This window comes from Salmo trutta, chromosome 24 (assembly GCF_901001165.1).
Source record: "Salmo trutta chromosome 24, fSalTru1.1, whole genome shotgun sequence".
Taxonomy (NCBI): domain Eukaryota; kingdom Metazoa; phylum Chordata; class Actinopteri; order Salmoniformes; family Salmonidae; genus Salmo; species Salmo trutta.
This window is the reverse complement of record NC_042980.1, coordinates 21,820,827-21,845,573: the sequence shown is the minus strand read 5'-3', so window position 1 is coordinate 21,845,573 and position 24,747 is coordinate 21,820,827. Positions and strand designations below refer to the sequence as shown.

The 24,747-nt window shown below is 40.6% G+C and overlaps 1 protein-coding gene across 25 annotated transcripts in view; it reads left to right on the top strand.

The window, feature by feature from the left end:
- Positions 1 to 24,747, top strand: part of neb (nebulin) — an 80,080-nt gene that overhangs the window by 37,686 nt on the left and 17,647 nt on the right. For 20 of the 25 annotated variants that reach the window (XM_029711486.1, XM_029711487.1, XM_029711488.1 and 17 more), the window contains 49 exons: positions 3 to 314; positions 532 to 636; positions 837 to 935; positions 1,146 to 1,247; positions 1,525 to 1,632; positions 3,207 to 3,518; positions 3,688 to 3,792; positions 3,948 to 4,052; positions 4,270 to 4,374; positions 4,591 to 4,698; positions 5,485 to 5,595; positions 6,388 to 6,585; positions 6,745 to 6,849; positions 7,080 to 7,184; positions 7,303 to 7,407; positions 7,519 to 7,626; positions 7,788 to 7,901; positions 8,040 to 8,237; positions 8,657 to 8,761; positions 8,878 to 8,982; positions 9,237 to 9,344; positions 9,554 to 9,661; positions 9,971 to 10,078; positions 10,314 to 10,418; positions 10,641 to 10,745; positions 10,984 to 11,082; positions 11,238 to 11,342; positions 11,572 to 11,676; positions 11,865 to 11,969; positions 12,102 to 12,206; positions 12,370 to 12,474; positions 12,927 to 13,031; positions 13,226 to 13,330; positions 13,460 to 13,564; positions 14,658 to 14,762; positions 17,346 to 17,447; positions 17,688 to 17,795; positions 17,925 to 18,029; positions 18,342 to 18,446; positions 18,649 to 18,750; positions 18,904 to 19,008; positions 19,298 to 19,408; positions 19,573 to 19,683; positions 19,931 to 20,032; positions 20,237 to 20,341; positions 21,942 to 22,052; positions 22,259 to 22,363; positions 23,157 to 23,261; positions 24,010 to 24,114. In XM_029711486.1, coding sequence (XP_029567346.1) covers positions 3 to 314; positions 532 to 636; positions 837 to 935; positions 1,146 to 1,247; positions 1,525 to 1,632; positions 3,207 to 3,518; positions 3,688 to 3,792; positions 3,948 to 4,052; positions 4,270 to 4,374; positions 4,591 to 4,698; positions 5,485 to 5,595; positions 6,388 to 6,585; positions 6,745 to 6,849; positions 7,080 to 7,184; positions 7,303 to 7,407; positions 7,519 to 7,626; positions 7,788 to 7,901; positions 8,040 to 8,237; positions 8,657 to 8,761; positions 8,878 to 8,982; positions 9,237 to 9,344; positions 9,554 to 9,661; positions 9,971 to 10,078; positions 10,314 to 10,418; positions 10,641 to 10,745; positions 10,984 to 11,082; positions 11,238 to 11,342; positions 11,572 to 11,676; positions 11,865 to 11,969; positions 12,102 to 12,206; positions 12,370 to 12,474; positions 12,927 to 13,031; positions 13,226 to 13,330; positions 13,460 to 13,564; positions 14,658 to 14,762; positions 17,346 to 17,447; positions 17,688 to 17,795; positions 17,925 to 18,029; positions 18,342 to 18,446; positions 18,649 to 18,750; positions 18,904 to 19,008; positions 19,298 to 19,408; positions 19,573 to 19,683; positions 19,931 to 20,032; positions 20,237 to 20,341; positions 21,942 to 22,052; positions 22,259 to 22,363; positions 23,157 to 23,261; positions 24,010 to 24,114 — 5,775 coding nt within the window. Of the gene's footprint in view, positions 1 to 2; positions 315 to 531; positions 637 to 836; positions 936 to 1,145; positions 1,248 to 1,524; positions 1,633 to 3,206; positions 3,519 to 3,687; positions 3,793 to 3,947; positions 4,053 to 4,269; positions 4,375 to 4,590; positions 4,699 to 5,484; positions 5,596 to 6,387; positions 6,586 to 6,744; positions 6,850 to 7,079; positions 7,185 to 7,302; positions 7,408 to 7,518; positions 7,627 to 7,787; positions 7,902 to 8,039; positions 8,238 to 8,656; positions 8,762 to 8,877; positions 8,983 to 9,236; positions 9,345 to 9,553; positions 9,662 to 9,970; positions 10,079 to 10,313; positions 10,419 to 10,640; positions 10,746 to 10,983; positions 11,083 to 11,237; positions 11,343 to 11,571; positions 11,677 to 11,864; positions 11,970 to 12,101; positions 12,207 to 12,369; positions 12,475 to 12,926; positions 13,032 to 13,225; positions 13,331 to 13,459; positions 13,565 to 13,992; positions 14,095 to 14,657; positions 14,763 to 17,345; positions 17,448 to 17,687; positions 17,796 to 17,924; positions 18,030 to 18,341; positions 18,447 to 18,648; positions 18,751 to 18,903; positions 19,009 to 19,297; positions 19,409 to 19,572; positions 19,684 to 19,930; positions 20,033 to 20,236; positions 20,342 to 21,941; positions 22,053 to 22,258; positions 22,364 to 23,156; positions 23,262 to 24,009; positions 24,115 to 24,747 lie in introns of all 25 variants that reach the window. The other 5 variants (XM_029711482.1, XM_029711492.1, XM_029711473.1 and 2 more) reach the window with 3 other exon arrangements.

Here is a 24,747-nt window from a genome sequence, read left to right as displayed (position 1 = left end):
AGTACAAATACCACGAGGGCTACCGCAAGCAGGTTGGCCACCACATTGGAGCCCTCAGCGTCAATGATGACCCTCTGATCATGTTGGCTCTGAACTCAGCCAAAATTGCCAGTGATGCCCTGTACAAGAAGGACTTCAACATGTCCAAGACCAAGTTCCACCTCCCAGTGGACATGCTGACCATTGAATTGGCCAAGAAATGCCAGGTCCAGGTCAACGACTTCAACTACAGAACTCGCCTGCACAACTGGACCTGTCTGCCAGACTCCACTGATGTCGTCCAGGCCAGGAAAACCTATGATCTGCAGAGCGATGTGAGTTCCTCTTTTTGTCCCTCTATCATATTGTAATTAGATGGTCATGATAATGTTTTATGTGCTATATTCGTCTGAGAGTATTTCAGAGACATCCTTATCTCATACATCTTTGTTGATTTTAACCCTCTGTTCAGTCGTATCTGGGAAAGGCAATCAGTATTTAGCGGCACGTTGACTCCTATGCCAATACAAACACCCTATTGTCTTTACCCAGGCTGTGTACAAGTCTGATCTGGAGTGGCTGAGGGGATGTGGTTGGAACCCCCATGAGTCTGTGGGGGTCTTGAAAGTGAAACACGCCCAAGCGGTCCTGGCTGACGTAAGTAATATAATATATGTCATGTAATAATTACATACATTAACTTGATAATAATATAATAGTAATAGTAGTAATATATGCCACCAAGCGTCTGTCATCTACCTGATCATTTTAATTGTGGACCGAAAAAGGTTAATATGCAATGAAATTGATTGAAGCTTGATTTTGGTTTGACTGTTGTTGCTGATGTTGTCTTGCAGAGAGGTTACCGCGTCAAGTTGGATCAGCAGACGTTCACAGCCCCTGTGGACCGAATGGACCTGGTTTGCGCTAAGAACGCTGCAGATATCCTCAATGAGGTGGGTGGGGACATGGGCCAATTCTTACATGTTACAATACATGAAAGAATCACAATGTTTTTTTTTCTGTGGGGAATGGCTATCAAAATGATGAAATAAAAACATTGGACTATTGAAGCAACTCTTAATAGAGCCAATTATAATCATCATAAGTACAATACAATACATCATAAGTACAATCAATTGCTTTTGTGTTTTGATTTTATGCAGGCTAATTACCGTGCACTCTGGCACACGGAGAAGACTAAGTACACGCTCACAGACACCCCAGTACTGGCAACAGCAAGAGAGGTGGCCAAGAATCTCCATCCAGTAAGATAACTCTTGTTTCTTTACATCAAGCCTTTCCCTACACCTGCAATAACATCTGCTAAATATGTGTATGTGACCAATAACATTTGATTTGATTTGATCAGGGTGCTCAGACATTTGAAAAGCTCAAAATGCCTTTTCCAGTCTGAATAAAGCTTCAACAATACTGAAGGTAGAGGGGAACTCGAGGAAGAAATGCTCATAAGACGTGGTGTAGTCACAAAATATTACCATTACTTCCTGTAATTTCCGGTCCTATGTCTCTTACCGTTCACAGAAACTGTACACCAAGGACTGGGATAAGGTCAAAGCCACTGGCTTCTTAATGCCCGGAGATGCTGTTCCCATCAAGCAGTGCATCCACAACAATAAAGTCCAGAGTGATGTGAGTATCACTGTTTCCACCTTTATTTAAACAGGTTATCGAGGTCAAAAAAATACTTATCTCATCTGAATGCAAATGTAATGGAACAGTAAGTGTCCATTCACTCCTGATAAAGATAACATGAACTACATCATTTACTTAAGTTCCTAACTTTGTAGTGTTTAAGTGACTCAAAATATCCATTCACTCAATACCGTTTTAATTCTAAATGCTTAGATCTCTATTGCAGTATGTATGAATAAACAGTCAATTAAATCCCACTGAGTATGGCACTTTGAATTTGATTTTATCATTTTATTAGGATCCCCATTAGCGGACACCATGACGTCAGCTAATCTTCCTGGGGTCCAACACAGACCTAAACAGACATTACAAACAATTACAATTTACATTAAGACATAACCAACATTCAACAATTTTGTTATGACTTAGACATTGTAGACAATTTGTAACGGCCGTCGTTCAAATGAGACCAAGGTGCAGCGGAGGATGTGTTCATCATGAAAGGATTTAATGATCGAATGAACACTATACAAAAGAAACCAAAAAAACAACTAGCAACATTTCTGTCAGGAACACACTAAACAGAAAACAATCACCCACAAAAACCCAAAGGAAAACCAGGCTACTTATGTGTGACTCCCAATCAGCAACAATGAACTACAGCTGTGCCTGATTGGGAGCCACACACACGGCCCAAAACAAAAAAATACAAAAACATAGAAAAATTAACATAGAACGCCCACCCAATGTAACACCCTGGCCTAACCAAAATAAAGAACAAAAACCCCTCTCTATGGCCAGGGCGTTACACAATTAAAATACCTGACAGATAATGCATTTAACATTCGTAGATGCTCTCCAGAATAAGTCTCTGTCCAGTCATATGGTCCATCGCATTAGATGTTCTTTTATTGTTTTATTGAAGGTGGATTTACTTTTGCCTCCTGAGAAATGTGAGTTGGTTAAGAATTCCATTCAGTGATGGCTCTGTTAATTACTGTAGATATGAGGAGATTTGTCCTTTGTCTGGGGGGTATCAGATTACCTAAACTTGCCTGTGTGGTTTGGTGGTTATGTTTGTTGCTGGTATATAGTCATTTGTATAAAAAGTACTGTGGTTTCTTGAAAAATATTACATTCCTCAAGAAATTCAAAAGATTGGCTAGTCATTTGCTTTCAACAGGAAGCCATGAGAAATAATGGTGCATTCCTTAAAAAAATTCAATATGGATAGAACAATGAAGAGCTAATCTGGCAGCCCTGTTTTTTAGGAGCTGAACAGTACTCTAAGTGTGACAGGACCAAAAATGAAATCCCCTGATTCAAAATGCTGGATGTTAAATACTCAGAACTTTTTCTTGTTATAGCAATGCCCTTACCCGTTTTAATGACAACGTTATCTATATGCTCAGACCAGGATAGAGCTGTGTCCAACGTGACGCCAAGTAGTTTGGTCTCTTTAACTTGCTCTTCAGGCATCCATTCATCGCCAAATTTAATTGAGGGTCACCAGCAAGTATATTTCTTGTACCAAATACAATACTTTGACACTTGCTTGTTCTCTTTCACAGCACAAATACAAGGCAGAATACCGTAAGCAGGTTGGCCATCACATTGGAGCCCGCTGCGTCGAGGATGACCCTCTCCTCGTGCTGGCTCTGAACTCAGCCAAGATCGCCTCTGATGCCCTGTACAAGAAAGACTTCAATAAGTCCAAGACCAAGTTCCATCTGCCAGTGGACATGCTGTCTTTCGAGCTGGCCAAGAAATGCCAGGTCCAGGTCAATGACAAACACTACAGGACCCATCTACACAACTGGACCTGTCTGCCAGACTCCACTGACGTCACACAGGCCCGCAAAGCGTACGACCTTCAGAGTGACGTGAGTAAAATATCTCCTCTCTCTCGCTCTGTCTCTCTTGCCCCATCTCTCTCTCTCTTCTCTCCCCATCTCTCTCTCTTTCTCACCCCCCTCTCTCTCCCTAATAAAATCAGGAAAATACCTCGAGATAAAATGATGGTTTGTCTAACTCTCCTCTGTCTGGCTGCAGTTTGTCTACAAGGCCGATCTGGAATGGCTCCGTGGCTGTGGATGGATGGCTGCAGACTGTGTCGATCACGTCAAAGTTAGGAATGCCCAGAAGATCATGAACGAGGTAAGCTCCACTATCTGTATCCAAGCTGTTTTTGGTGTGGTTATTGGTTTCATTGGGCACGTTCTGCTCCTCACATGTCAGTCATTAGTACTGCATGTGTTTGCTACCCTTCAGGGGATTCTTACCACGTCTCTTTCTCTACTGTCTTTTTGCAGAGGCTTTACAAGAAGGATGCCAAAGACAACTTTGCCAAATACACACACATCGTGGATCGTCCTGAGCATATCCTGGCCACCATCAATGCTTTTAACCTCAGTGATGTGAGTGAATCATTTTACTAGTTTAGCTTATACAGTATGTTAAGAAAAGACAAAAAACGACATACTCTTTGGATGTCTCTTTTGTTGGATGCACATTTTCTCTGTTTCAGATGGCCTTTGACCCATTCCTAAGCTTAGAGAAACGTGAGGATGTTGTGTTGTGTGGGTTGTTTTGATTTGATCATGACCTGTGCCTGTATGTCCTTCTGTTGTAAAGCTGAAGTACAAGGAGACCTTCAACGCAGAGAAGGGCAAGTACATCGGCTCAGAGGACACACCCCAGCTGGCCCATAGCAGAGAGGTCGCCAAGGTTATCAGTGAGGTAAAGTACTCTACATCCATATGATTTGGTCTTCATAGGAACACCTATCTGCACAAATGTCACATTTTATATGCAAATGATCTTTTTTATAATGTTGATAATAATTGTAATAATATTGTTGAAACTAATACATTTTATAATGTTGATGTTACTAAAAAAAAATTTATCTGTAACTTCTGATTTTGATATTGAGGATTGTTTTGATGTCATTTGTAGAAATACTACAAACTGGCCTGGGATGAAAGCAAAGCCACTGGTTACCAGCTGGACCCTCAGTACATTCCTGTAGTCGGAGCCAAGAAGAACAGGGAGATCGTCAGTGACGTGAGTCTAATTTACATCCTCTTGACAATCAACAATACAAATATTATGATTAACTATGAAGAATATGATGATTATTACTATAAGATATAAATAATATTTAAAGAGCAATGAACACAACGGACTTTAGTACTATTAAATCTAATTCAAATAGTTAAATGCGTGTTTGTTAAATGATTAACTATAAAGAATATGATGATTATTACAAACAATCTTATAAACTGGGTGGTTTGAGCCCTGAATGCTGATTGGCTGACAGCCGTGGTATATAAGACCGTATACCACGAGTATGACAAAACAGTTATTCTTACTGCTCTAATTACATTGGTAACCAGTTTATAATAGCAATAAGGTTTCAGGGGTTGCGTCGTGCCCAAGAACAGCCCTTAACTGTGGTATATTGGCCATATACCACACCCCCTCAGGCCTTATTGCTTAAGTAACTGCTAGTGGTTGCATATGTTGCTGTGGTAACGGAGCTCTTTACTCCCAGCAATCATTGATCTTGGCCATGTTCTGTTATAACCTCCACCCGGCACAGCCAGAAGAGGACTGGCTACCCCTCATAGCCTAGGTTTCTTCCTAGGTTTTGGCCTTTCTAGGGAGTTTTTCCTAGCCACCGTGCTTCTACACCTGCATTGCTTGCTGTTTGGGGTTTTAGGCTGGGTTTCTGTACAGCACTTTGAGATATCAGCTGATGTAAGAAGGGCTATATAAATAAATTAGATTTTGAAATTTGATTTAATTGATGACAATAGGTTTTCTTTCTTTGAAACTGAAACCTTTCAGGCTAAGTACCATGACGCCCATGAGAAGGCCAAGGGCCACTACCTGGCTGGCACCCTGGTGGACTTCCCTGAGGTGATGCGCTGTAGAGAACAGGAGAAACAGAAGGGCCTGGTAAGATATGATACTGCTATAATACTATAGTATATCTACACTATATCTAGTAAGATATAATACTGCTATAATACTGTAGTATATCTACAGTATATCTAGTAAGATATAATACTGCTATAATATGGTAGTATATCTACAGTATATCTAGTAAGATATAATACTGTAGTATATCTACAGTATATCTAGTAAGATATAATACTGCTATAATATGGTAGTATATCTACAGTATATCTAGTAAGATATAATACTGTAGTATATCTACAGTATATCTAGTAAGATATAATACTGCTATAATACGGTAGTATATCTACAGCATATCTAGTAAGATATAATACTGTAGTATATCTACAGTATATCTAGTAAGATATATTATACTGATAACCTACACAGCATAATCTAGTAAATCACACACATGATAATCCGGTCGCTACTTTCTCTAAAGATACAATAAGACAACAGCAGCTCATCATTAAGAATGTGTTCTTAAATTACTTACCTGTATAAATAAACGTTTTAAAAGATACTCTGTTGGAACCAGGAATATGCCATATTTACTCCTTAGATATATTTTCCTATGTATAGTTCTTCTATTTATTTATTTTTCTTCCATTTAATATTTTTTTTATTTACTTATATTCTTATTTTGTTGTTGCAATGTAGAGAGGTGATCCTGCATGTAAGCATTTAATTGTACTCTGTACAACATGTGCGTAGGACAAATACACTTTCATTTGATTTGATTATATTTTTGATTTGAAAATAATCCACACAGTGCCCTGTTCTTTCTTCCAGAGAGATTACCAGAAGGAGTATAACATCAACAAGATCAAGAACCACATCCCCGCTGACATCATTCCCAACGTGGTGGCTAAGAGGTCTCAGGACATGCTCAGTGATGTGCTGTACCGCACCTACCTGCACAACTGGACCTGCCACCCCGAACAGGAGGACGCTATCAGAGCCCGCAAGAACAACGAGATCCTGAGCGATGTACGTTTCAAGTTTAATAGATTTTAAAGTGTATTTCGCAAAAGGACACAACACATCTTTAGTTAGCTACACTACCCCACACTATCACAGTATTTGTAAAATCATATCAAATCCAACTATCTGAACTCTGCATTGGGGTATTGTCTATCTGTTTGCTAGGTATACTACAAAGATGACCTGAACTGGATGAAGGGTATTGGTTGCTATGTCTGGGACACACCTGAGATTGTCCGCGCCAAGAATGCCTACCTGCTGCAGAGCGATGTGAGTAGCAAGATACTGTAACTTACTGTCATTTATACCAATGATTTACATAGTCTTTTGTTTGTTATTGATTGAATACCAGTCTGTCATAAATTAATAAATACATATATATATATTTTATCATAAAAATACTTAAAGACAATAAAAAAAAGTGATAGAGACTACTTCAAAAGGAGTATTTCTGCTTGGGGACTATGGTTTATTAATCTTCAGCATTTGTTTTCTTGCAGCTCAAATACAAAGAGGAGGGTAAGAAGGAATTCAACAACTACTCCATCGTGACAGACACCCCTGCCTATGTGACTGCTATCCTGGGTCACACCTGGGCCAGTGATGTGAGTGTCAGATGTACTGTACAGAATAAATACCATACTATACTACACATCACTTCTAATAGTATAGAAATGTATAAAACCCGCTTTGTATCAAAACATATGCTCTTTATCTCAACAGCTGAACTACAGGGAGGCTTACCATAAGGAAAAGCATATGTATACCACAATTCTGGATACCTACGACTACGTACGCAACGCCAACCTCAAGGACATCTACAGCACTGTAAGTGTGGCTCTACTGTAGACGTACACTGTGTCTCCAAATACTGTAATGTTTACCTATTAGGATTGAAATACTTCATTTATGATGTTTGTTTTCTTTTGTGTCATCTAGAAAATGTATACATCTGCCTGGGACCAGATCAAGGCTAAGGGTTACACGCTGCCATCAGACTCCCACGCCATGAAACACGCCAAACAACAGAAGGTCATCCTCAGCAGTGTGAGTTCAACTTATCACCCAACTTATCACCCTTTATAGTCTCATAGTCCAAGACCCTTTTGACTTTTGATGTTCCTCATTTGCTTGAATTTGTTGTTTAGGATTATCAGTCGTCACATACAAAAAAGTTGCATCTACCCATATGATCTCCTCCCCTATAGGTCAAATACAGGGAGGATTATGAGAAGTTCAAGTCCCTCTACAGTCTGCCCAAGTCCCTGGAGGACGACCCACAAACTCTCCGCTGCCTCAAAGTCGGACAGATGGGTCTTGACGTAAGTCTTGTTGACTTTTTTCGTTATTGCCTCCTTACTTTACTGTCTTCCATATGGCAGTCAAACACATTGATCTTAAATCAATGGAAATGTACCCACATAATAACATAATAGTTCATGTACCCTCCCTACATGTAGCGCTTGTACAAGGCAGACTATGAGAAGACCAAGGCCAAGAATCACATCCCTCCAGACATGCTACATGTCTTGTCAGCCCGTCAAACTCAGAACCATGTCAGTGAGATCGGTTACAGGAAGTACCTGCACCAGTGGATCTGTATGCCTGATATGCAGGTGTACGCCCAGGCACGCAAGGTCAACGAGCAGCTCAGCGACGTGAGTCATCCGAACTTTGAATATTTGAATCAACTTTCTTTATGTGGAAAACTGTATACATTGGGTTTTCACATTGCATTTAATCACAAATTCATGTGAAGTTAAATGATTCAATTGAATACACTTTTTTTCCCCTTACTTATTATAAACAATTTTGTTGTTTATAATAACATATATATAAAATATTCTTCAGGAAGACCAAGAGGACTTTTATTTTCCTTAATTTTGGGTTGTAGTAATTTATTTAGGATCCAGTAGAATGTGTCAGAAAAAGTAACTAATATTGGTGATTACTTCTAAACTATTGTGACATAGTTATATATATAGTTATATTAGGTAGTTCAAAGTTCTAGTTCCCAAATGCTGCACTTCTTCTTGCTTGTCCTTATGACTTTTATAACTTTCCTGTGGCTCCCCAGGTCTTCTACAAGGATGACCTGAACTGGCTGAAGGGAATTGGCTGCTATGCTTGGGACACCCCTGAGATCTTGCGCGTCAAGGCTGCTGACAACCTGCAGAGCGAGGTAAACTCCCTCCCCAATGCCTCTCACCTATCTTTCTTCATCTGTCTTTCCTCCTCTCCTCTCCTCTTCTATCTTCTCTTAATGGATGTATTTGTGTGTTTGTTCTTGTCTTCCAGAACAAGTACAGAGCCAAAGGCATTGAGGCATTCAAGGAGTACTCTATGGTCATCGACACTCCTACCTATGAAACAGCCAAACAGAGTGCTCAGAACCTGAGCGATGTGAGTACTGTCGCTAAAGTTTCTTATTTTTTTTATCACCATCTTGTTGTTTTATTTAACCCTTATTTAATCAGAGTTCACTTCCTGGTCCAGGCTCTCATTTGTGTACTGTCTCTCTTCCCTACTCTGTCTCCCCTGTATATCCAACTGTCTCAATAAACCAAAAACAAATCCTAATATATATTTTTTATATATATCAATTCAAATTATTTTCATGATGGATCATATGAAGTTCTCTCCTCTCATGTTCTCAGCTCCACTACCGTAATGACTACTTCACCAATGTCAAGGGAACTAACTCCTCCCCTGCTATCACCGTGGATACAGAGAGGGCACGCCTGGCCAACTACAACCAGAGTGATGTAAGATATCTTCCATCCTCACTTCTTTTTTGGGGATCATTTCTTTACTTTAAGTACACTCTTACAAAACATACCTCACTCGTAACTTTCAAAAATGCATAAATAGTAACTACTCCCTCAAACTGTTTATAGAAGTAAAATACGCAAATTTTATTATGATTCTCATATCTTATGTCCTTCTGTTTTTCCTCTCTCATGATTCTCCTCAGAACTTCTACAAAGAGGCCAACAAGAAGTTCATGCCTACTGGCTACTCTCTACCCCACGACAATCCTCTCATGAAGCAGGCTAAGCACAACACCCTCGTTGTCAGCAGCGTAAGAAAGACACAACACTTTCTCTTATTCAATGTTCATCTATTCGTTTTTTTTTACTTGAACCGTCCCCCCAAAAATAGAGAAAAAAACCCACCTTGTGTACAAAATATGAACCATTAAGATTCTCATTGAGGTAATTATCACACATCTATTCAGATGCAAACTTTCACTTATGAGAGGCACGTACTGTGTCACTCACACTTGTCTTCTGTACTGTAGCTAGGTGAAGTAGATGTAGTTACCATAAAATGTTATATATCGTATCTCTATGGTAGGAACTCACACGTGGATTTCTGTTGTGTTGTGTAGGTGAAGTACAAGAATGACTATGAAAAGTCAAAGGCTACGAACTACACCCTAGACCCAGAAGGTGTCAGCTTCGTCAACATCAGGAACGCCAACAAGGTCACCAACCCGGTAAGATTACAAACATCTTCTCCTCTACCCCCACTAATTGGAAAAATATCCTAATTGATGAATTATTCAATTTGATTGATGATCCATCTATGTGGCTATTTGTTATGAGTCCCTTGAAAGATGTTGAGTAATTATAGCTGTGTACAGTCCAAGACCCTGGTATGTGGACATCATTAAAATGATTATTTGGGGCGTAGTGGTGATGTTCTTTCCCCTCTCCATCTGTCTGTCCCAGCGTCTGTACCGTGAGCTGTATGAGAAGGAGAAGGATAAGGTCCACAGCACCTACGACACACCTGAGATCAGACAGGTCAAGATGACCCAGAAGGCCGTCAGCGACGTACGTGACCTTTTGTCATCCTGTCATTATCACTCCTAGACTATTGTCATTGATGTTTGTTACTATTACTTAGTGTTGATGCTTGCTACAAGACTAATTCGTCATGATTATCTCTGTTTTCATTCATACACTTCTTTTCAAAAGGATTTATTTGTTTGTTCTCTTCGCTGTGAAGTTTGCCACGTGTTCTAAGTACTGTGTGTCTCCCTTTGTTCCGTGAAGTTGTGTTACAAGGAGAAGTACATCGCCAACAGAGGCACCATGATCCCCATGGGCATCACTCCCCAGATGATACACTGCAACCACGTCAATGAGATCACCAGTGACGTACGTCGCCCAATAACATTCACTCAAAACAATGCAGCCAAGCAACTTCTGAAACATGCAACATTTAGCCTATACGACCAATGAAATATGTTTTTTTCAATGAAAACTTAAGTTAACTTCAGTGAGGATACGGGAAGAATTTCATTGATAGGTTATTGTTACTTTACTAAATCCCTCCATGCCTATTGAATAATTATACAGTAATGTAACCATTGTCTGTCTCTGTTTCCATCACCAGTTGAGATACAAGGAGGACCTTCTGTGGCTGAGAGGCGTTGGCTGCTTCCTGTATGACACACCTGAGATGATCACTGTCCGCAACATTAGCAAGTTCAAGGTAGATAGCCTTTCCTTTCTTTTGAATTTTATCATGGCTTCAATCAGCAATCAAAGGAGCTAAGTATACACAATCTGCAAGTACTGTAAATAATATGTCTATACTATGCTTATAATACATCTGCTAATCCATATTCATTTGTCTCCCCAAAACAGGCCAACTATGATGTTGAGGCAAAGAAGAACCGTGCCAACTTCACTGTAGTCCTGGGTACACCAGAGTACCAGCGCATCACTGAGCTAAAGACCCACATGAGCAACGTGAGTCATCTTCACTATCATATCTCCCACCATTTCCCACATATATATATTATTATTATGATATAATATTATAATATACAGTACAATATACTAACACAATACAGTAAAACGTCCATTAACTTCCATTATTCGAGGTCGATGCTTGTTGGAGACTCCGCTTGTAATGGAAGACTCAGGTCTGTCTTTCTGTCTGAATTGGCAGTGTTAATCTTTAATCTCTCGTTCTAAGCTGTTGTACAGAGCCAAAGGCAATGTGGAAAAGACCAAGTGCACCACCACCCTGGACTCCCTTGAGGTCCAGAGAGTCAAATGGGCCCAACAGCTCAGCAACAAGGCAAGTCAAAAGGAGATGCCCACAGTTTTTTTTGTGTGTTTCATCTTAGCTCACTCAGATACAATAAACCTGCTTAACTCTTTGGAGGACTGATAGCTGTGTTAAGATTTCTATTGATGCCAACTTAAAGCACAACAATGACAAAAAGGTACAAAGAAAGAGATTTCTGACGTTTCTGTTAATTACAGTTTATGTACACTGACCTGGCCTCCAAGGAGAGGGCCCACTTCACTCCGGAGATCAACACCCCCATAATGGACCACGCCAGGGCTATGAAGGTGGCCTTCAGCGAGGTAAGTCTTTCCAACGTCATTTCTCCTGCATTCCTCCATCACCACTATATTACCCTTCTGTCCCAGTATGATACCATAGTATTTGCCCTTGACCGCTGCTCTAACACAGTTTCTCCTCTGTTTCGTCCCCAGATCAAATACAAAGATCAGTATGAGAAGATGAAGCACAAGTACACCAGCATCCATGACACACCCATCCTGGTCCGGGCCAAGAAGGCCTACCTACAGTCCAGTGATGTGAGTATGCTCTCTGGTGATCCCTGCTCCGCCTCTACTGTCTTTGGTCTTTAAGTTGTCCTTCTTATAAATTACTGACCTATGTACTACTCTCTCTCGCTCTCTCTCTCACTCTCTCTCTCGCTCTCTCACTCTCTCACTCTCTCTCTCTCTCTCTCTCTAGCTGCGCTACAAGGAGAGCTTTGAGCAGGCCAAGGGTCACTACCACAGCGTCAAGGATGCCCTGGACATCGTGTGTCACCGCAGATTCACCGATGACATCAGCGAGGTCAGTCTGTCAGCCAATTAGAAGAGATCTCCTCAGCGACCAAAACTGGTTGAAATGACATCCCTACGACCAGTTTACAAACAGTAATCTGTGTTTTAAGGAAGTCATTTCAACCAGTTTACGAACAGTAATCTGTGTTTTAAGGAAGTCATTTCAACCAGTTTACGAACAGTAATCTGTGTTTTAAGGAAGTCATTTCAACCAGTTTACGAACAGTATCTGTGTTTTAAGGAAGTCATTTCATTCAGCTTTGCCTGCTGGCTCAGAGCCTTCCAATAGGATTATTTGGTCCATTAAATGGATTCCTTTTGGTATGTGGATTTTGCCAAATACTGTATACGTATGTTATCATACAGATAAAAGACACTTCTCTCTCCTTCACACAGGTCAAATACTGTATACACATATGTTATCATACAGATATAAGACAATTCTCTCTCTCCTTCACACAGGTCAAATACAGAGAGAAGTACAACAACACTCTGGGTACGTGGAGATCCATCCCCGACCGTCCCGAGTTCTTCCACAGCAAAACCATCTGTAATAACGTCAGCGACGTGAGTGGTGTCAATTTAACATCAGAAAATACCCTTGCAGCAGAATCACTGTACTGTCAATTCCAATACATTTGAGTACTTACAATGTGTAGTTTTCCATAGAAAGATTGCATTGTCCATTTCAGTGTATTAGAATACTTTAACGTGTATGTTTTTGCATGACCCAAAACATGAATATATCTGTCTAACATTAGATCAAGTACAAGGAGGACCTGGATTGGCTGAAGGGTATTGGCTGCTACGTGTGGGACCGACCTGAGATGGTCCAGGCTGAGAAGAACAAGAGCCTCTACAGTGAGGTAAGAATTTAGGAAAGAAAGAATGTACCACTACAAATTCAATAAGAACCTTCTCAGATGTTATCTTTCTCTTCTCATATCCACAAGCTCTTTTCTCCTCTTCTCTTCCCTCTTCTCCTTTGAAAACAGAGACTCTATAAAGCAACTTTTGAGAAGAACAGACACCAGTTCAAGTACACAAGTGATACTCCATTCTTCCAGGCAGCTAAGAATGCCTCCGTTATCATCAACGAAGTAAGTCACAGCTGCACTTTTGTAACACATCTATACAAACTCATGTCGGTTTCAATTTGGATATACTGGATATATTTAATCTTATTTAAACGATCTTATGAAAACCAGATACAGTAATGAGTATAACGTGTTCTCTTTCTATCTCATTTGGATTCTCAGCTTTGAAGGTAACAGATGATCATGATTAGTTCATAACATTTAGTAGATGTACTGTAAATGGTGATGAATGGACCATCCTTCTTCCTGTGGTGGTCCTAGCCACAATACTGTGTCGTTGTCACTCAAGTTTCTCTTGTCTGCGGTTCATTCCTCTATTTATCACATGCTATTAACCTTGACTTTCTTTCCTGGTAGTCTTCTTATTTCCTGACTGTCGCAGCTCACTGTTCGTTTGTCAGTTGTCTTAAACTTTTTGACATTCTGAGCAGAGGCGCTATAGAGCAGCCTATGAGAAGACCAAGGATAAGTACAGCAGTGTGTTGGATGATCCTAGAAACCTCCTGGCTAAGGAGAACGCCAAGAATAGCCAGGTAAAGCTACGATTTGTCCTGCTGCGGAGTCACGTCCGTCTCCGTCTACTCTGGGCCTATCAGAATGCCTGCTTCTGAGCCCGGTGCATGAGGTCATCTGACTGCAGGCCTTCGGGACGTCGTAGTCGCATGGCTAAGATGTTATCGTTCGTATTCACCTCTCTCTCTCTGTCTTTTTCCTTACGCCACAGGTGTCGTACTCTGCCACTCAAATAGCCCTCTGTGGTGGTTTGAGTGAGCGGCTACACTCTCATTGATCTGTGCACTCAGTGTTGAACCCGTAAACTTGGTTGAACCCTTTTCTCATTTCAGTTTTAATGACAATTGTCAAAACCATGAAAGCTAATAAAAAGGCATATTTGATTGATTGAACCCAATTCAAGCAGGTTTAATATATCTGGGTGATTCACTCTGAGGGCACAAATCAGGAGGACACAACTCAGACTCCACACCTGGGATCTTCGGAACTCCTCTCTTGTCCACTCTGTCCTGTCTGTCCCACTGTCCCTGTCCTCATCCTCTGCATGCTGTGTGTGTTTGTTGGTGTGTGTCCCCGTGGACAGAAAAGATATAGGTCCAGGGCTAGAGAACTGCTAAAGAACGGCTGCAATGAGCTGCTCCGTCCAGACATCCTCAGCGCCATTTGCCAGTCCAGCGCGCAGTGTAAGGTAATCATCCATTGGCCCGGTAGACCTCACCTCGTAAAGTCCTCAAAATGTCCACTCCATGCCAGTTTTCCCAATTCTCACTCGCTCCAGTTGTCTTCCCAGCTCAGCCCTCGCTAACTGTAGCTGTGGAAACCCATGCTGAACTCCCAATGGCCAGTGACTAGAATACCTCACCTCTGTCTGCCCCACATTCCACTCACACCCCTGCTTCATAAACACTCCTGAATCCTCACTGATCTCTGAACCCAAGCTACCCAGCTTATCCCAAGTTATAATTCCTCTGCCTATAACCCACATCACAAGTACAAACTCAACTGTCTAGAAATACGTTTTACGTCAAATTATGAACACAGTCAATAGATTTATTTTCATTTATTTTAGTTGAAATTCTAAATCCAAATGATAATTTAAAAAATACTACCATTATTAATATCTAGCTGTACTACTCATGTTCAATATGTATCCACACCAGATTTATCATCAGCAGGACATAGTGTAGAAACAGACAAGCTGGTCAGGACATAGTGTAGAAACAGACAAGCTGATCAGGACATAGTGTAGAAACAGACAAGCTGATCAGGACATAGTGTAGAAACAGACAATCTGATCAGGACATAGTGTAGAAACAGACAAGCAGATCAGGACATAGTGTAGAAACAGACAAGTTGGTCAGGACATAGTGTAGAAACAGACAAGCTGGTCAGGACATAGTGTAGAAACAGACAAGCTGGTCAGGACATAGTGTAGAAACAGACAAGCTGGTCAGGACATAGTGTAGAAATAGACAAGCTGGTCAGGACATAGTGTAGAAGCAGACAAGCTGGTCAGGACATAGTGTAGAAGCAGACAAGCTGATCAGGACATAGTGTAGAAACAGACAAGCTGATCAGGACATAGTGTAGAAACAGACAAGCTGATCAGGACATAGTGTAGAAACAGACAAGCTGATCAGGACATAGTGTAGAAACAGACAAGCTGATCAGGGCATAGTGTAGAAACAGACAAGCTGGTCAGGACATAGTGTAGAAACAGACAAGCTGGTCAGGACATAGTGTAGAAACAGACAAGCTGGTCAGGACATAGTGTAGAAACAGACAAGCTGGTCAGGACATAGTGTAGAAACAGACAAGCTGGTCAGGACATAGTGTAGAAACAGACAAGCTGGTCAGGACATAGTGTAGAAGCAGACAAGCTGGTCAGGACATAGTGTAGAAGCAGACAAGCTGGTCAGGACATAGTGTAGAAACAGACAAGCTGATCAGGACATAGTGTAGAAACAGACAAGCTGATCAGGACATAGTGTAGAAACAGACAAGCTGGTCAGGACATAGTGTAGAAACAGACAAGCTGATCAGGACATAGTGTAGAAACAGACAAGCTGGTCAGGACATAGTGTAGAAACAGACAAGCTGGTCAGGACATAGTGTAGAAACAGACAAGCTGATCAGGACATAGTGTAGAAACAGACAAGCTGGTCAGGACATAGTGTAGAAACAGACAAGCTGGTCAGGACATAGTGTAGAAACAGACAAGCTGGTCAGGACATAGTGCAGAAACAGACAAGCTGATCAGGACATAGTGTAGAAACAGACAAGCTGGTCAGGACATAGTGTAGAAACAGACAAGCTGGTCAGGACATAGTGTAGAAACAGACAAGCTGATCAGGACATAGTGTAGAAACAGACAAGCTTATCAGGACATAGTGTAGAAACAGACAAGCTGATCAGGACATAGTGTAGAAGCAAACAAGCTTATCAGGACATAGTGTAGAAACAGACAAGTTGATCAGGACATAGTGTAGAAACAGACAAGCTGGTCAGGACATAGTGTAGAAACAGACAAGCTGGTCAGGACATAGTGCAGAAACAGACAAGCTGATCAGGACATAGTGTAGAAACAGACAAGCTGGTCAGGACATAGTGTAGAAACAGACAAGCTGGTCAGGACATAGTGTAGAAACAGACAAGCTGATCAGGACATAGTGTAGAAACAGACAAGCTTATCAGGACATAGTGTAGAAACAGACAAGCTGATCAGGACATAGTGTAGAAGCAAACAAGCTTATCAGGACATAGTGTAGAAACAGACAAGTTGATCAGGACATAGTGTAGAAACAGACAAGCTGATCAGCACATCAAACGTCAGCAGGAGAAAGTCATCCATGAGAAAATGACAGACTGTGCCCTAACAGACTATCGGTAACACGTATCCCTTGTCTCTGTTTCGTTCTCAAACTGTGTGTTTGTGGAACTCTCTTTCCACATTTCAGTTGGTTACCTGTTTCTGTAAAGCATGTACCAACCTCTGCATGGTGTCTTCCTATTGCATTCATTCATTACATTCACATGTGCTGTAGTTGTTTCACAGAATCACCATTTCTTTGAAAATACATTTTATTTGATCAAGAATGGATAAAGGCATGTAAAATAAACTCATATAGCCTACTGAAAATCAATATGCAAAGCACATAGATAATCTATAGGTCATTTAAACACTGCTAATAATATATACATTTATACTTATTTGCCAGTAATGTCTCCTGTGTGAGTGTCTAACTCTGGTGTCCTGCCCCCATCACCACAGTGGAAGTACAGGGCACAGTATGAGCGTGCTAAGAACAAGTTCACCTCCATCCTGGAGACTCCTGAGCATGAGAGCCACAAACGCAGCAAAGCCATATTAGACGTGAGTTCACTTGGCCACACAACATTGAATTAAAGATACTTTTTGTTGCAGTTGTTGTCACTGTTTCTCTCTTAGAAAAATAAATAGTTATTACAAAAATAAAGATATACAAATAAATAAATATACAAATAATAAAATAATATAAATAAATGTATGCTTTCCTTACTGCTGTGTATTTTTCTACATAACACTATATGTGAATAATTTAGACTTGCACCATTTTCTCATCACTTTTTCCAGAATGTCTACAAGATGGAGTATAACAAGAACAAGGCTAAGGGCTACACCCTGGGCCATGACACTCCACACAGCGCACACATGAAGAAGGTCAAGGAGATCACCAGCGTGGTATGTACTCTATACTTTCAAAATAGCCGCCTTCCTTCCCTCTCACAACTGGACCTCTAAGATGGAGGCAGGTACAGTCATAGCCCTGGTACTGTATGTGAGTGTGTTTGTATCTCCTTTGTCACTCAGCTGAAGTACAAGGAGATGTATGAGAGGAGCAAGGCCCAGATCAACATGGACCCTGAATCCTTTGAAATCCGCGCTGCCAAGGAAGCCTACAAGAACATCAGCAATGTGAGTCTCTCTCTGCTAGTCCTCCTCTTTTCCTTGTATCCATTTACTTCTGAAAGCCACTTCTGAATGTATCAATGAATGTATCAATGAATGAATGAATAATGAATGAATGCATGAATGAATGAATGAATAAATAAATAAAAAAATAAAAAATGTGGCTTGTTAAGGACAGGCATTATACCTGATGTGTTCTACCCCACTTGTTAAGGACAGGCATTATACCTGATGTGTTCTACCCCACTTGAATGGTTGCTTGAGACATGCCCTTCACTCACTCACTGTTCTGTTCCTGTCTGATTTGTCTCCTTCCAGCTGGACTACAGGAAGAAGTACCAGGCCACCAAAAACAAGTGGATCTGGACTGTCGACAGACCTGACTTTGTCCACGCTGCCAAGGCCAATTTCCAGCAGAGTGATGTGAGTGATGCACTACAGACATTTGTTTGTTTGTTTGGATGTATTTTAGCCCACAATGGGGCTAATCGTCTAAGAGTCCATGAAGAACAAATCTAGACAATAGCGACGTACATGACTTACACACATAACACCATCCCAGGTTTCTATACTGACACCTTGTATCTTTGACATGGCACCTCTGGTCACCTCTGGATGTCCTCAGATTGAATACAAGTATGACAAGGAGATGATGAAGGGTTGTGTGATGTCCATCGTGGACGACAAGTTAGCCATCCTGGCTAAGAAGAATGCTGATTTCAGCAATGTGAGTAGTTGTTCCTTTACCTGCCACCCATCAATCAAAAGAAAGTTATTCTATTCTGTTCTATCCGATTTTTACTCTATTCTGACACATGACATTTTAATCTTAAGAAAAAAAGAACCTGTGTTAATTGTTGTGCTTTGTTCTGTCCACCAGGTGAAATACAGAGAGAAGTTTGAGAAGGCAAAAGGCCAGTATAAGATTGTTCTGGACACTCCTGCTAACCTTCATGCCAAGTCAGTGCGCATTCTGGCGTCTGAGGTAAGAAGAACACATCAAACACATGATAACTACAGATACTTACTATGTAATGTTTATTACTGCCAGTGATTGGCTGTCTTTACTAACCTACAGTATAATTATCATAGCTAGATCGTAAACGTCCTAATGTAGACCTTATCTTATAGGTGAACAAGGAATTTGTTACTAACTATTTCAAGAACACTTGTTTTGATGAACGAAGCTACTGTACACTATGTTAGTTTTGTTTGTACGACACCCAATCAGATTCCTGTCTGACACTCGTTGTTTGTTTTCTTTCTTTCCTCAGAGCAAATACAAACTGGCCAGCAAGATGGAGCATCAGACCAGCAAATTCAACACTCTGCCCACCACCCGCGATACCATCCACGCCAAGGACATGGGCAAACTGGTCAGCGAGGTCAGTCCCTACTCTCCATATCAGCTGTTTAGTTGGAGCTGGTATACAGGCTTGAACCTCCATTTCCAGATTTCTCACACAGAGTGAATGAGACTTCCCAAGACTATACAGTCCTGAGCCATTTGTTACCTTTGACATTTTTGTCTCCGTCATTTTGTCCACAGAAACAGTACAAGCAGAAGTTTGAGAAGGAGAAGGGCAAGTCCAAGTACAACAACATGAGTGTGCCTCCCGATGTGCAGCACGCCATGGACGTAGCCAAGAATCAGAGCAATGTAAGTGCACTAACCATCCTCTCCTAGAAAAATACATTGCTATATCTCCTATATTAAACACATTCAACTGTTCATGCTTGCTTGATATAATTGATCGTTATTAATCAAGTATTCATTTTTACGTCAGCAGTTGTCACAAAGTGCTTTCACAAGAAGCATGGCTTTTATGTTTTTCACTCTCTATGTCATGCCTTTAATATCAGTCTTTCAATGTGGTGGATTCACTCTTTCCTCTCTCTATCTCTAGTTTGCCTACAAGCAGGGCGCTAAGGCCAAGCTCAACTACACCTCTGTGGCTATGCGCCCAGACATCATGAAGGCTACCCAGGCCTCCAAGCTCGCTAGCAATGTGAGTGTTCAATACACAGTGAATAGCCTACACAGTGGTGAAGACTGTTAGCCTGTTTGGCGAAATTGTGTATTTGTTTACCTTTCTGAGTTGAATATGCATGTTTGCACTTTCAGCATGACAGCATCACAAGGCATCAAGTCAAATCACCACAGTCTGTGCTGAGCTGTTACTCACTGATGGTTTGTGTATTGTGTCTGGTAGATTGGCTACCGTGACAAAGCTCGTCAGGAGGCTGCCCATGGAGGCTCACTCACCCACCGTCCAGACATCGCTCTGGCTACTGCAGTGTCCAAGCTGACCAGCCAGGTACGGTCAACACCAAACCCTGGGACATGGTCCAATGGGCTGCAACTTCCTGTCTGGGTCTTGCGACTTCCTTTTTCCTATTGAATGACTCACTGATTGGTTGATTTCTGGTAGCATCTGTTGGGGCTCCTCTGCTTCCATAATTCATTTGTGTTATAATTCTATAATATCTGCCAATATTCTTGATTGTTATAGTTTTTCCTCCATTTTCTTGTTTAGATTTTTCCTCCAGTCTTTTTTGTTTTGTATTTTGTTTCCTTATACCTGTAGCTATCTTCTTTTTCTCTCTCCCATCGCAAGCTTTTACAAACACAGACATGCATTCTGCCCTACCAAGCAAAAAGGCAGTAACTGCTCATAGCGTGGAGAAAAATTAGAAAAATGGCTTTAATATACCTTGGTTTCACAGTAACGTTATGCAGTTATGGCTAACATGACCCCCATTTTCTCCAAAACACAATACAATAGAGGCAGGATACTTGTCCACATGATTAAGCATGTATTTAATGTAGCAAAAATGGCATTAACACATTTTTGACCAAATGAGCAGTTACTGTCTTTTTGCTTGGTAGGGCAGCATAGTGATGCAATAACTATTTTCCTAAAAGTCAACAGAAAATATTGTTTTCTATTGCTTTTTTCCTTTTTATTTTTCCTTTTCTCCCTCAGTTGAATCAACGTCTTAAATGATCAATGTCAGAAAAGCCGGGACATCTGGTTAGTCAATGTCTCTGTTTCCTCTGGAATAGCCCCTACAGTGATAGCATGTCATAGGGTTATTGTTGCTGCATCGTTCACAGAATTGTCTCTGTGCCATGAAGACTGTAAATCCTGTACCAAAGCTTCTATCTAAAGTATCTTATTCCCAACTCTTCTATAGTATAGACAACACTGAACACTAGGAGGCAGAGTTGACAATTTGATTGTGTTGCCAGAAGTTCTGTCATTGCTTTTTCATTTGGAACATGATTATAATTAGACAGATTTTTTTCTCATTTCTATTGGATTTACACACTCTTCATTCCTCTCTCTCCCTCTTTCTCGCTCTCCCGGACTTTTTGTAGCTGGTTCCTCTACAGATTAGGAATCTATCTCAGACTCTCAGCAATGGGATCCCAGCATCGCTTTCTCCCTCATTTTCTATTTCTGACTATCATACATACTGTTCCAACAGTATATGAAGTCAATGTTCTGTTTGTACAGTTGCTTCTTCTTACTGTTGTCTTAATTGCCTTCTGAGGTTAGTTGGCTCATTGAAAGTAAGAAAGAATGCTTATTTATTCATTTGTTATACCCACCAGATACATTACATCAAATTAATCCCAGAAGGCAAACTATGATTTTTGACTTCAGTTGGTTATGCTGTTTAACAAGGGCTACTAAAACAGTACAGTAAGGAGTTACCTAGATTTAGAAATTCTGAATTTGGATCCCTCTAAAATCATTGAACAAGCCATGAGCCCTTTTTATATTATGTGACCGAATACTGTATTTCTCTCCTCATTAATCTTACTCTTGCTGTGTTTTTCTTGGCTTACCTGCCTCACAGATGCAATTAGACTGAGACTAACACACACACTGCCATATGATATCCCTCCAGGTGCAGTACAAGGCCAAGTTTGACAAGGAGAAGGGGCTCAGGCCAAAGTATGACATGAAAGAGAGTGTGATTTACAAGACTCAGAAGGATGCACACAAGCTGGCTAGTGAGGTACGTGTTCCACTCTCCCAAGTAGGTGTAGTACTTTTTTAATATGATACATTTGCATACGGGCTAAGATCTCTTTACTCACAGGTCTTTATCAAATATATACAAAGCAATATATATATATTATGACACTATATTATAATAATATATCCATATAATAGCTCTCTATAATACGATGATGTTCTTCTGTCCGTCTTCTCATCTCACAGGTGAAGTACAAGGGTGACCTGAAGAAGATGCACACGCCTGTAACCGACATGGCAGAGTCTCTGTCCATGCAGCACAACCTGAGCACCAGCAAGCTGTCTAGTGACGTAAGACAATCTGCACATAACCCTATGTACTCCCAATACCACCGTCTTCCTACCCGGCAGTGTCATCATCACCATCATCCCTTCTGCATAACCACCGCCTTCTCAACAACCAACCACCTCACCACCACAACCCTCCAAAAAAGTCATTCCATATAATTAGGCTTTCCCTAGCTCTCTCTCAGCAGGCAAATCTGGTTGAAATAACTTCATTACGATCAGTTTACAACCAGAAGAAGTTGGAATGTGGTTGTAATGACGTCATTTCAACCACTTTGGTCCTGCTGTATATATACTGTATAAGATATAGTAAAACACAGATCTGTAGTATCAGAATTTTTGCATCATACTCTTTTACCCATAATCCTCAAGGACATCATCTGGTAGTGACCCTGACCCTTCTCACCTTTGACCTCTAAACTTCCTGTACTAGCACCTGCTGTAACCTTCTCCATCTCTTTTTTCATCCATCTATAGTCTTAGTGTTTTCTTTTTCACACGGTCTCTAGCATGTAATCATGTGCTGGATCATTCTTTTTATCGTTTTTATTAAAAACATTACTTAGTATATCATAACTTCGTCTTCTAGAACTCTCTGCCTTCTCTTTTCTAATTGTTCTTCATTGCATTCTTTTCATCCTTTTTATTCACATTCCTTAACTTTTTTTATAAAACATTCTTCTTTAAAATAATATATATATTTTAAATGGGTGGCATTGAGGGAGCTAACGGCAGTGGCTATTTATCCCCACATTGTTGTACTGAGCTGCTTTACTGGGCATTGATTCCCTCTTAGTACCAGTACAAGAAGAAACATGAGGACAGTAAGGGTCACTACCTCATGATCGCTGACACACCAGAACAGCTCCATCACAAGGAGGCTTCAGAACTACAGAGTCACGTAAGTGGCCGATGACTGGGACGACCTATGAACCTGTCCTACTGACATCACCAGGTTTTAACTTCTTATGTTTGAGATGGCAACTTTCAGTTTGAAAATCATCTTTCCAATATTCCATTTCAAAATCAAATCCAATTTTATTTGTCGCACGCGCCGAATACAACAGGTTCACCTTACAGTGAAATGCTTCATCCTGTGACTTGTGAATCTAAGTTCTCACAGGCTTCTTCTCCAACATGTAAAATCATTAAATAGTGGAACACAATGAAACAGAGTTAGTGTTTGTATTGTTTACTTGTCAGAGCTTTGTGGACTTGTAAAAACAGTTTTACTGGAAGCGTTGGTTGGCCTGTGTGTTATTATGTAAGTCCTTTTTTAATTAATCCATAAAATCTCCCACTCGTCACTCCATCATTAAACCTGAGAGGTTTATATTGCAATCATTATAAATTGGTTCCCATGCTCCCATTTTAAGTGGAGTCATTTTTCCCTCTAGAACTCTTAGGACCAGAGTTCACTACATTGAAACAGACCAGTCACAAACCCTGTCAGTTTGTGCTCTGAAAACACCTTGTTAAACTGTTATGATGTTATAACAACAGCAGGTGGTATCAATTAGGCCTCAAGAATAACATTAAATGGACAATTTAACATATATATTGAATAAAGTAAGTCAACTTTATTCAATAAATGAAGAGCCTATGACATTGTGAATATATTTGTCTGACCCCTGTGTGTCCATCCACAGGTGAAGTACAAGGAGAAATATGAGAAGGCTAAAGGAAAGGCCATGCTGGACTTCGAGACCCCCACCTATGTGACGGCTAAGGAGGCCCAGCACATGCAGAGCGCGGTAAATACACATGATATAGTTTCAACCCAATGTCTAATTGTTTCATACAATAACACCTCTACTTTGCAGTCTGGCGTTTCGCTGATGCTCCAAAGAAAACATGCATAGAATAATCTGTTGTTTTTGTCTGTCATTGTGTTGGATCTTCTGTTTTATTTGGAAATTCTGTAGACTTGTCTGTCCTTCAAAAGTGTAACTACAATGTCTATGAAATGTGATTTTTCCAATGTGTAATTTGATGTGCAAGTTAAGCGCTGGGACTAGGGCTTATGGTAGTCTTGCGTGACACTGACACATGATGTTGTGTAAGTACAGAAAGTCAAATATTCCTCTTATGATCCAGGGTTAAGGCATGGTACTGAATGTCTGTCTGGTGATCATGTCTCCCTGCTAGTGCACAGACAGACTGACACAAAACAGGAAACTTACCGGACTGCGTAGATACTTTTTTTTTATATGGATATTTTTTTACCCCAGTGACTGCTGAAAACCTGGGTCCATACATAAAAGTTCAGTATTACACATGTATAAACATAAAGGTTTCAAATATTTGAATATCTGTACAAAAAACATTACACACACCAGAGGCATACTGTCGTCATACGTAGAGCAGTACACCACTGAGTTGTTCTC